Genomic DNA, 12,200 nt, shown 5'->3' on the forward strand with positions numbered 1-12,200 from the left:
CTCTTATCTTCCTCTCTCTAAGCCAAAAAGCACAATTTTCTATGTTCGAGTACCCACAAAGTCTTTCCCATCTGAAAACCTACAGTTCAGTTACAACTTTACTTTTGTCTTTTGACGCTCTGACACTGGAGACTAAAATAAATGCCACTTCACAGTAAATCTAATAATATTAAAATCTGGTGATGTGGAGTGTCTGCTATGCAAGTCCATGTGTAAGTTGTTACTATAGTAAAGATCTTTCTGCTTTTCCCGTCAGCCACAGCGAATCATCAGTTTCCACCTAACCCTATCCTCAGCATCCTCTACTCTCGCACCAGTGACCTTCATGTCCTCCTTTAACACATTCATATATCTCCTCTTTGTCCTTCCTCTTGACCACTTACCCAACAGCTCCATCTTCCAATATGTCCAAACCATTTCAGCCTATCCTCTCTGACCTCGTCCCTAAGATAATAACGCGTTATAACGACTGCGTTAATATAAACCTTGCAGCCACAATTATTGTCAGATGTCCTTCTCCTGAAAATGAGTCACCACCTTCTGACTACTCACAATAAATTATTAAAAAGCACTGTGGCACATAACACTATGCTACACAGCTTGGATTTACAGTCCTTCTGTGAATAGATTTACATTTCGGAAATAGATGCTAGAAATAAAATATTCCTAATGCTATGTATTAATTCTAATTCTTTTTTCATTCTAATTATTTAAAAAAAAATGTCGAGAATTTTTTTTTATTTTAATTTAATATAATCATTTCAACATGCTGCAGCTTTCACTCCTGTTTATGAGAACGTGTTTTTTTTTCCCTCTCTCTCTCTCTCTCTCTAACGTGAATAATATAAAAAATAACATTTTTTTTCAAATGAAATAAAATGAGGTGAGACGTGAGAACACGCACTGTGACGTCATACAGTGGCGTAAAGGGCTTGCGTTCGGCTGTAAACACAATTACGCAGTAAATAATAAAAGGCACTTGGTGACGTTTAAAGCGCGCTGCTGTGTAACTGGGAGGGATTTATACAATACCAAGTGCCCTTGCTAAAGTAATTGGCCTTGTGTGGTTCGGTGTAGAGCACAAAATGAAACACATCCCCCTGTGTTCACTACAGTAGTGAGCAGTTTAGGATGCAGCCTTTTTGACGTCGAATACGGAAGCGAAGTGTTTCAGTGTTGCAGTGTTTTCCTTCTTCTTTCCTGTCAGCTGAAACCTTCGTCAACAGGTGACAAACATGACTGAACCCACGAAACAGGACATTTCTGCCATTTTTAAGCGTCTACGCGCAATTGCTACGAATAAGGTGAGTAAGTGAGACCGACTGTTAGCGTTGTGATGTTTGTTTTTTTATAAGGAAGCGGACGGGATGTCTGACACGTCACTTAGTGCTAGTGATACATTAGTGAAACATATGGCAGGAGTTTCTCAGCCTGCTCTTGGGAAGCTTTAAGCCTTTTTTTTGTTCATAAACAACTTTTAACTAGCTTTGTTTTATCATCTTTTACGGGTAAACCGTTTATATTTATTTATAGAATTGTTGTTCTATATTTATTTTTATTTCTCTCCACATTGTGACTGCAGCTTTAATTTCACACACACAGAACTAACAGGCCTCATTAGATCATGTCAATTAATCCAGTAAGTCTGAATGCCAGATGTGTTTATTAATGCTCATGTTTCCCCAAACTGAAGTGATCCAACACTTCTATATGAGCAACATGCACATTTCTGCTCCAATCTGAACTTTGTCCAAACTCTTGGTTCATGTGAATCCACCCAAAAGTGGAAGAAGTGAAATGCTACAATTACCCCAGTAACATCTGAGGATTATTGACACTTTCTGTAGGAGTCTCATCAACTGTCCAAAAAGTCAAATTCTTTTTCTTTCTCGTTCAATTCATTTGCAGGTTGGAGTTATAACTTCGGTGTGTTTTATGCCTCTTTGAATTTATAGCCCACATCTCATTGGGAGAAAGTGTCTTCTCCAAAGCTTAGATGGTGCCGATCCAATTTTATCATTATGTCGTGTAATTTAAAGTGATTTTGTCCAGTGCTGTTTATGAACTGAATATGGTTTTCTACCCGACTGGAAATATTAATTTCCTCTACATTATCCTGAAGGCCTTGCATATTGCATAAAACCTATATGCACACTGTTATTAAATCTGGAATAGCAGTGGATTTAAAACTCCTATTCCTGTCTGTGTCTGGAGATTCTGTGTATGGTCTCCTTTTGTCTGTGTGGGTTGTTTTTCGAGGTGCTTATGTGTCCTTCTAAATCCCAAAAAACATATTGTCCATACTCTCCTGCAATGGTGTGAAATCTACTGTGTATTCTTGAGTCCCACTCAGTGTTTCTGGAAAAACCACAACCCTGAGCAGAATAAGCAGTTCCTGAAGATGAATGAATGCATGTTAATTTTATTGTATACAATACACTGATTAATTGTGCAATATGTATCTCATTATGCTCAGGCATGTTTTGACTGCTTTGCGAAGAACCCCAGCTGGGCTAGCATCACCTATGGTGTGTTCCTGTGTATTGACTGCTCAGGGACACACCGTTCTCTAGGGGTGCATCTGTCCTTTATCAGGTAGCATAAATAACACATTCTACTGTAGTACTGTACTTATCTATTGTGCTCACAGAAATTAGGAGTAATTTAATAAATTACTTGTTGAGCAGGTCCACTGAACTGGATTCCAACTGGTCCTGGTTTCAGCTGCGATGCATGCAAGTTGGAGGGAATGCCAGCGCTGTGAGTTTTTTTTCTTTTCTTTATATAGTTTGAGAATGCAGGATTTAGACTGACCCAAGCTTTAGAAGTGAACATATAATGTCACTGATCTGTCATTGACACAGTGGTTACACATCCCAGTAGTAAACTAACGATCAATATTAATATGTATAATGATAAATATGTTGAAACAATTCTCCCTTAAATATTTCTAATCACGTGGTCAGTAGATCTTTATTAAATAATATAAATTTCTCTTTCCTCCCTACAGTCTGCCTTTTTTAACCAGCATGGTTGCACTGCCACTGAAACCAATGTCAAATATAACAGCCGTGCAGCCCAGCGTTATAGAGAGAAGATTAAGACATTGGCTACTCAGGCCACAAGACAGCATGGCACTGAGGTTAGACACCAAATACGTGAAACTTTCTACACACGCCTTTGCAAGATATCCTATGTAACCCCTTATAGGTGAATTATTTAGCATTTTTTTATCACCTATCATTCTTCTCTCTCTCTCTCTCTTTCGCTCTATTTCTCATTAGCTCTGGCTGGACAGTCAGGCTCCTCTCTCCCCTACATCTCCTGTGGACAAGCAGGAAGACTTCTTCAGCCAGCACACACAGGTATTGATGTGCATAAACTGTTTTATTTATTTATTTGTTTGTTTGTTTTTGCTGGTGAACAAAACAAATCCCCCTTATAATATTGCATTCGTCTTTTTTTTTTTCTATCTCACTTGATGATATTAATAACTTTATATCATGTATGTATGTTATGTTCAGTATAAAACACATGTTGTGCTGTTATATTAAGCTAATCAAGAACGGGGTTGAGTTGCGTTTACTGTTTTTATTTTACTTTATACATTTTTTTATTCATTAAAGAACAACACACCGTCTGTTTTTTTTTACCTTTGCAGCAAAATATAGTTCATAAGTTAATAAGACCAACCGATACGTCTGTTTGTCACCTGAAGACTTTCCCATGTTGTAACAGCTGTACTGCTGTCAGAGCACTAACACTTTAAACTTCTTCAAATGTTGAAGAAATCTTTTTACAGAAAACTTCACAACCATTTAAATCCGTCGATGTGTCCACCGTACAATCCATCTCACCACCTTATGATCGATAAAAATCAACAATAATTTAATGGCATACATACTGATTCTCAACCAGTAATTGAGGCAAATCCACGCTTTAATTTGGTTTTGCAGTGGTGTAACACATTGTGCTGTCAGCCTTAATAAAAAGCAAAGCAAACTCTCTGTAACTTAAACAAGATTTGTAGACAAAACAGGGTATGATGGCCATGACCAGCATTAGGCAGTGACAGATGTACAGAGTTATTATAAGTCAGTGTACATATTTTTTGTAATCTTCTGGTTAACTACTGTGGATAAATTGTTGTTTTTTTTTGCCAAAGTTAGCTTGTCTCCAATTTTTTTTACCTCATCCACTAGGTTTAATTTCTGTGTATTAAAACTGTTTTCATATTTTTTCCCTCATCTTTAAATACAGAATGATGGAAGCTCCTTTCAGCAAAATCTTTATCAACCACAGGAAACAACCTTGGAAGACAAAAATAATAATGGTATAACAAAAACTGTGTATGTGTGAGTGTGTGTGTGTGTGTGTGTGTGTGTGTGTGTGTGTGTGTGTGTGTGTGTGTGTGTGTGTGTGTGTGTGTGTGTGTGATTGTACTAAATGTATCTCTAACTCTTCCTCGCTAACTGTAGACAATCAAGAAGGCCCTTCTGTTGAGCTTCTCAGTGTTTCTCCAAAAGCTGTTCCAGGTAAACTAACATATTACAAAATGGCTTTAATTGATGAAGATGCAGACATTTATGGTTTTATTCCTTTTTCAGAGACTTCTCTTCTAAAAAAGAAGCCCACAGCAGCCAAAAAATCTGTGAGGATGTCCCTTTTTTAATATTTATTTATTTTTTAATATTTAATTAAATATTGTATTCATTGTACAGTGTTTATTTCCCTTGTGTTTTTGAGTAGCTGGGTGCTAAAAAAGGAGGTCTGGGGGCTCAAAAAGTGAGCAGCCAGAGTTTCTCAGCACAGGAGAAGAGAGCTCAGGCTGTGGACAAACTGCGTGAAGAGTCAACCGCTGAGAAGACTGCCAAGCCTGAAGAGCCAGTGTGAGTATCCATCCATGCACGGCTTCACATGCACATAAATAATACAGACAGTGTCTTGTTCAGGCAGTGAAAAGATTATTTAAGTGGTTATGTTATCTGCAATATTGTAAATAAAAAAGGAATTAAAAAAATTTGAATCAAACATCTGAATCAAAATCAGAATAAGAAAGATCTTTATTGCCAGGTATATTTTCACATACGAGGAATTTGTTTCAGTGACAGAAGCTCCACAGTGTAACAGGATGACACTGACAAGACACGAACACATATAATATAGACAGTTTGTATGTACAGTGGAAAAATATGCAATTGATTTTATAAATAAGTAAGTATGTGTTTTAAGTAAATAATGTAAGAATAGTGTTGTGTTCCATGTATAAAAAGAGTGAGTGTGCTGGATGTGAGGGGTCCAGAGTGATTGTCTTTGCCCTTTTGCTCACTCTGGAGAAGTACAGATCTTGGAGAGTGGGGAGTGTTGTGCTAATGGTTCGCTCAGCAGTCCGGACCCTCTGTAATCTTCTGAGGTCAGATTTGGTAGCTGAGCTGAACCAAACAGAAATTGAAGTGCAGAGGATGGATTCGATGATGGCAGTGTAGAACTGTTTCAGCAGATCCGGTGGCAGGTTGAACTTCCTCAGCTGGCAAAGGAAGTACAACCTCTGCTGAGCCTTTTTCACAATGGAGTGTATGTGAATGTTCCACTTCAGGTCCTGGGAGATTGTGGTTCCCAGGAATCTGAATGACTCCACTGCTGTCACAATGCTGTCCATGATGGTGAGTGGGAGAGAGCAGGGGGGGGTGGATTCTCCTGAAGTCCACGATCATCTCCACTGTCTTGAGCATGTTCAGGACCAGGTTGTTAAGACTGCACCAGACAGCCAGCTGTTCAACCTCCAGTCTGTAAGCAGACTCGTCACCGTCCTGGATGAGGCCAATCAGTGTGGTGTCGTCTGCAAACTTCAGGAGCTTGACAAAGGGGTCATTAGAGGTGCAGTCATTTGTGTACAGGGAGAAGAGCAGTGGGGAGAGGACACAACCCTGAGGGGCGCCAGTGCTGATAGTGCAGGTACTGGATTTGAGTTTCCCCAGTCGCACTAGCTGCTGCCTGTCTTTCAGAAAGCTGGTGATCCATTGACAGACAGAGGAGGGCACGGAGAGCTGGGTTAATTTGGGCTGGAGGAGTGATGGGATGATGGTGTTAAAGGCAGAGCTGAAGTCCACAAACAGGATCCTCACATAAGTCCCTGGTCTGTCCAGATGCTGTAGAACTGCAGAGGATCCAGTAAGGGTCCAGTGATGTCCTTTAGATAAGCCAGAACCAGTCTTTCAAATGATTTCATGACAACAGAAGTTAGAGCCACAGGTCTGTAGTAATTTAGTCTGGTAATTTTGGGTTTCTTTGGGATGGGAATGATGGTGGAGCTTTTGAAGCATGAGTGGACTTCACACAGCTCCAGTGATCTGTTGAAGATCCGTGTGAAGATGGGGGCCAGCTGATCAGCACAGGTTTTCAGACAGGCTGGTGAAACGCTGTCTGGGCCTGGTACTTTTCTTCTCTTGTTCTTCCTGAAGACCTGGCACACATCAACCTCACAGAACTGAATTTTAGGTGTGGCGCATTCGGGGTTACAGGAGGTGAGAATTGGGCTTTTTCAAACCTGCAATAGAACTCGTTCAGGTCGTCTGCCAGTTGTTAATTCACCACAGTGCGGGGGGATGGTGTCGTGTAGTTGGTGAAGGCTTTCCCCACTGAAGCTGAAATCCGGAAGCGGAAAGCAGTAGATTTCAGTAGATGAAGCGGAAAACTGAATCCGTAGCTTTTCAGAATAATTCCTCTTTGCCACTCTGATCTCCTTTTCCAGTGTGTATTTGACCTATTTGTACAAGACTCTATCCCCATTTCTGTGAGCATCTTCTTTGGCCTGACGGAGCTGGCTGAGTTTTGCAGTGAACCATGGTTTATCATTGTTGTGAGTTAAGTGAGTCCTGGTAGGAATACACAAATCCTCACAGAAGCTGATATATGATGTTCATATCAGTCCAATCAGTGAGAGAGAAACAGGCTTGTTTCTGTATGGCAGATGAAGTAATGCCATCCAACGGTATAGTGAAAGCAGGTGGTTTTCAGCCTTACGCAGGCAGATGTGGACTATTAGATCAGTAGAGGGATACAAAAAAGTCCATATTCATAAATATGGGAGTGTGTTGGACGCAGGAGATTTAACTGCTGCTGCTAAATAGATAACTGTTACATGATAACGTTTTATTTATTCATAAAACTGAATAAATATTTACAGTCAAACGAATCAAGGTCTAACTCTTTAGAAGCCAGGAACCTTCAGTCTGTTGTCCTTTCAAGAAACAGTTGGATTTTTTTTGTTTGTTTTTGCTTGTTTAATTCTAAATCAGTACATTTAGAATTAAACTACAAACCCATACTTGGGTTTGATGGACTGTACCTGTATTCCCTCATTTTTATTGATTTTAGGAACAGCCTTCGGAACAGATTTAGGAATCCATGTGCATGTGCATTTAGCCTTTTCTCAAAAGTGGGAAAAAAAAAACAACCTAGTGTTTGATAAGCATGTAGGTCAGATAAATCAGAAATTGAGATACTTCAAGAGACATAAATCACATCATGGCAAAATCAAAATCATTAGTTTCATACTAATGATGCTCCAATTCTAATATCTTATCTGTCTGGTCTGGACAAATTGTAGTGTGACATCTCTGAGTCTGGCCTATCAGGATCTGGAGCTCCAGAGAAAGAAGGATGAGAAGAAGCTGTGTGGGCTTGACGACAAGAAGAAGGAGCAGGCAGAGAGGCTTGGAATGGGGTTCTCCAACAGGAGGTCAGGGATTTTTGTTCAAGCAATCATCCTTAAATTTGGTATAGATTGTCATGCAACAGATGTGTGTTGTTTTTAAATTCTGTACTACTGGAGGGTTTTTTCTTTTTCTTATTTTTTTGCAATTTATTTGCAATTTACTGATCTCTAGACAGGTTACTGATCTCTCAACAAGAGTTTTTTTTCAGGATCACTTAACGAGGAGTTGAACAGCAGTACCTTGTTATTTATATGTATGTATTTTTTTTTCTGAATTTCTTTCCTTTTTCCAGTGGAGTATCTCACTCTGTTCTTGCGGACATGCAGACAATTCAGCAGGAGACTCCCACTATTTCCCAGTCCTCCTCCCGTTCCAGGAAGTACAGTGAGGAGGAGGAGGAGGAAGAGGGCTACTTCTTCATTAGGTGATATTTGAGTCACTTGAGTCACAAAAAAAAAGTCCCATGAACTTGAACTGAGGTTTAATTTTCTACATCACATTTGTAGCTGTGTAACATGTGACAGAATTATGATTCATGGCAGGATTCAATTGAAAATAGCTGCTCAGTAATATTGCCCGTTTATATGCTTCTACATCTGATTTGGATGACAGTTTTAGGATCCAAGCTTTGTAAAAGCTGTTTTTTTAGATATCTACCTAGTGATACTCAGACTGATGGCTTAATCAGCAAACCTTTATTTGTACATCTAATTCAGAATTAAATGAACTGAGTCCAGTCTCAATAAAATGTCTGTCTAATTAAGCAGGATGTATAATCTTCCCAATAAAAGTAACAGGATTATTCTCCTTTTGAACAGTTAAATGAATAGTTTGATGCTGTAGATACATTACTCATTACATTATCATTTATAATTGTGATGATCTCCACTGTGATCTTTTCCCGTAGGACCTCCCCCAAATATAATAATGTTGAGCCCCAGTCAACTGATCAGTTCTTCTCCCAGTGGGAGGACATCAAAAAGAAAGAAAGAAAGAAACCAGAGCCTGATATTTATTTGAGCTCCAAGACTTCATCATTCGAAGACAGGTTAGCGCTTTCTTCAATATGGCCACTGTAAGGAATTTTCATGCTTTAGTGAAACAATCATGTGTGCTTTTATTTTAATCACAGGACTACAGCAAGGAGAAAAGCAGAGACAGGGCAAATACCTGTCTCTGATGATGCCCAGAAGAAATTTGGTGGTGCAAAAGCCATCTCCTCTGACATGTATTTTGGTAAACAAGACGACGCTGAGGTAACATCAAATTACAAGTCACTCTGTGTGTTTGTGACAATGGGTCACTGGAAAGTTGCCGCAATGTTATGTATTAATAATGAACATCCTGTCTTGTTCAGTATGAAGCAAGAACTCGACTAGAGCGTTTCTCCAACAACTCAGCCATTAGTTCAGCAGATCTGTTTGATGAGCAGAAGAAACAAACTAGTGAGTGGAATAACACAAACAACAGGATATATTCATAATTAGAAAATATCCCTGAGCTCATTAGAATCCCAGTTATGCCACAGAATGTCAGGAGAACAAAACTGACATGCTCTCAGGGTGGGAGGGCTGGTATTACTCTCTCTACCCTGACATTTAGACCAACACTAGCCCACATCATGTATGCAGAAGGCATAGTTTTTTTTTTAAATCTAGAAGATGGCTTCATGCTTTTTGGAGGAAGCACATGATTGCGCCTTCTTAGCTGGTAACTCTAGTATGATGGAGGAAATTTGGTTAGTGGATTGCAACTGAAAAGCTCAAACTGCAGTTAAACATTAGCACTGCGCTATATTAACAGACTTTCAATACCCCTGTAAAAATGCATTTGGCAGTGTTACAAATTATCACATTAGTTTGCGATCTTACCGTTTCAGCTTAAACCCATCTTGTCTGAGATAAACTAATAGAGATAAACTGAACATAGCACAGCTCAGACTGGATGTCTCTGTCATCTTCCAGGTACTTCATACAGCCTGAGCAACGTGCTGCCCAGTGCTCCGGATATGGCCCAGCTGAAGATGGGTGTCCGCTCTGTGGCTGGCAAGCTGTCCGTCATGGCCAGTGGAGTGGTTTCAACTATACAGGTCTGTTCCCTTCAAATTACACTTATTAATCCCAGGACTACTATAAGAGTCTCTGGCAGATCATGACTGCTTAATGCAGAAATTCCTGAAAGCATCGTTGTCCAAAGATCATTGTTAAATGAATAGAGGGAGTGTTTAATGTAATCTGCACTCTACCATTTATCAATAAACATTTTGGAAAAAATTTTCAGAAAAACTTAACATTAAGCAGTTGAAGATCCAGGTCTGTCGGTGGCTTTGTGTTAGTCCTGTTTTTTTTTTATTCTCACAACCTTTTAGCACAGAACATTGTAATGTTCATCATACAATAACAAAGGGGTAGGAAATCTGAACCTGGCATTATGTAACCTTTAAGCTATGAGCTAAGAGGAGATAAACCATGGATGCTTGCATGAAAGCATGTATATTATTACATATATACATGTGTGTATATATACATGTATATAACCAGCTATTTGTTATGTACTGACTTTCCCAAAACAGTGAATTTATCGGTTGGTTAAATTTCTAACTCTTACTATTGTGTATGTTGATTGATCTAAAGTAAATAATATAAACTATTTTAGTGTAATCATGTGATATTCCATTTAATGTTCTTAGTGGCAGTGTTGACTTAAGCAATATCACACAATCAGGGGTCAATCAACAATCGCTTATTTACCACTAACATTTTCGTTCGATGTCGATGTCGTTTGTTTATTATTGTTCATTTTGTACTGATGATGTTTATGTTCTCTGTTGCAGGATCGCTACAACACATGAGCATATACACACTACAATCAGATATAATGCATATTATTGTATGTAGCTTTATTGAGTAGATATGTAGGTGGTCAACTATCCATAGAGTTAAACCCCTAGCTCTATTGGGAAGCAAAGTGAGGGGCAACTCGAAGAGCTTCAGGGTTTTTTTTTTTAACAAAATTGGCATCGCTTTTTGGGCACTTTTTGTTAAATGATAAGACAATTTTTTTTTGCTTTTTGTAAATATTTTTGTATTGTTTACAAATTGCTTTTGACACTGTTACACAACGATTATACCAGATTTGTCATTTTTAAAAAGAAAGCTGATCAGAATGGAGCTTTGGGATTAAACAGCTTTATTTTTGTAGGTGTTCCTATATCTGTGCATAACAGCGATAAACACAGTGCTAAATATGATTGGATATACGTGTTCCAATATATAATGTCTATTTATGGCTCAGAGACCAAGGAATCCAACTGTGGTCCTGTCAAGTCACAAGTTCGGTGATTTGCTTGGTGAAAGCCCAAATCCACTAAGATCAGATATGCAGGACCAGAGTTGGGTACTCTGTTTATGGATTTATTTTGATTTAAGATAACACAAATTGACATAACGAAGCCTATTTACACCTGCTTTTTTCCTTGCATTTTGTAAATGGGTTGTAACATATTCACGTGATTCACACATTGCCCGATTTTCAATTATCCCGTTTGCGATGTCATGCAATGTTATATCAGTTCACTTACACTTGTCCACCAGCTTCATGTGTCATTTCCTATTTTAGTTCTTTCAGCCAAAAGATATCTGCTGTTTGCAAATCATAATTTTGTGAGCTTTTTTTCAGCCCCACAATTGGCAGCTATTGATCACTTCTGTTTTGTATTAGAAATGTATTGCAGTGGATTAGAAAGGGTTTTGTTTGTCAAATTTAATTTGTGGAGGCAGATACATTTACAATTGCACAATATCTAACTTAAATACATCTCAGAATTTTTTTTGAACAAATCTTATTTAGACACATTTATGGTACATTTAATGTAAAAAACTTTTACATTTGCATGTAAAAAATACCAATCAGGAATATAAGTTTGATACTTCAGCTGAGTGAAATAACCAAGTGTAAATGCGCTCTTTTATTGACTGTCATCTGCCATTGTTTTAAAAGTGGTGATTGTTTCCGCTTTTGTTTGCCTTACTATCTTTTGTTTATACTGATATATTCAGTTATTAGTTGCATGGGCATTTTTATTTGCTTGATTTATAAGCTAGTTTATGTACTACAAATTATCAAGAAATGTAAAAGGCTAAATTGTGAACACTTTATGCTGGGGAAATCCTAAATACAGTGAATGCTGCATACACACAATTTCTTCTAAGAAGAAAGACTAGCAGATGTGTGGAAGTTATCATTTAGAAGCAGTGTGTAGCTTTATGCTTTAGCCAAAGTAAGCTGGTAAACAGCATTTGCACTACATGGGGTGAACATTTGCTTATAGAGTGCAAAAACTATTCATGCCATTGCAATTATAATAATGGATTATTTGAACTGTGCTTTGATCAATAAAAGTTAAACTTTTGTGCAAACCCTCCTTGTGTAGTTTGAGTTCCAGGGGAAGAAGGGAATCGGCTTCACATAAGCAAACAGTGT

The 12,200-nt window shown here is 38.4% G+C and overlaps 1 protein-coding gene across 2 annotated transcripts; it reads left to right on the top strand.

The window, feature by feature from the left end:
- Positions 1 to 1,036: 1,036 nt before the first annotated feature.
- Positions 1,037 to 12,136, top strand: arfgap3 (ADP-ribosylation factor GTPase activating protein 3). Of its 2 annotated transcripts, XM_060889150.1 has the most exons (16): positions 1,046 to 1,304; positions 2,477 to 2,595; positions 2,688 to 2,760; positions 3,011 to 3,142; positions 3,285 to 3,365; positions 4,261 to 4,333; positions 4,479 to 4,535; positions 4,608 to 4,651; positions 4,750 to 4,889; positions 7,610 to 7,741; positions 8,011 to 8,142; positions 8,626 to 8,766; positions 8,851 to 8,974; positions 9,076 to 9,163; positions 9,683 to 9,807; positions 10,552 to 12,136. In XM_060889150.1, exons 1-16 carry the CDS (start codon positions 1,236 to 1,238, stop codon positions 10,567 to 10,569), a joined length of 1,548 nt encoding a protein of 515 aa, XP_060745133.1. In that variant the 5' UTR covers positions 1,046 to 1,235; the 3' UTR covers positions 10,570 to 12,136. The 2 variants fall into 2 exon arrangements, with proteins under 2 accessions (XP_060745132.1, XP_060745133.1); XM_060889149.1 differs by having other exon boundaries at positions 1,037 to 1,304; positions 4,479 to 4,651.
- The last annotated feature ends 64 nt before the right edge of the window (positions 12,137 to 12,200 follow it).

The sequence above is a fragment of the Tachysurus vachellii genome, chromosome 16 (genome assembly GCF_030014155.1).
Source record: "Tachysurus vachellii isolate PV-2020 chromosome 16, HZAU_Pvac_v1, whole genome shotgun sequence".
Lineage (NCBI taxonomy): Eukaryota > Metazoa > Chordata > Actinopteri > Siluriformes > Bagridae > Tachysurus > Tachysurus vachellii.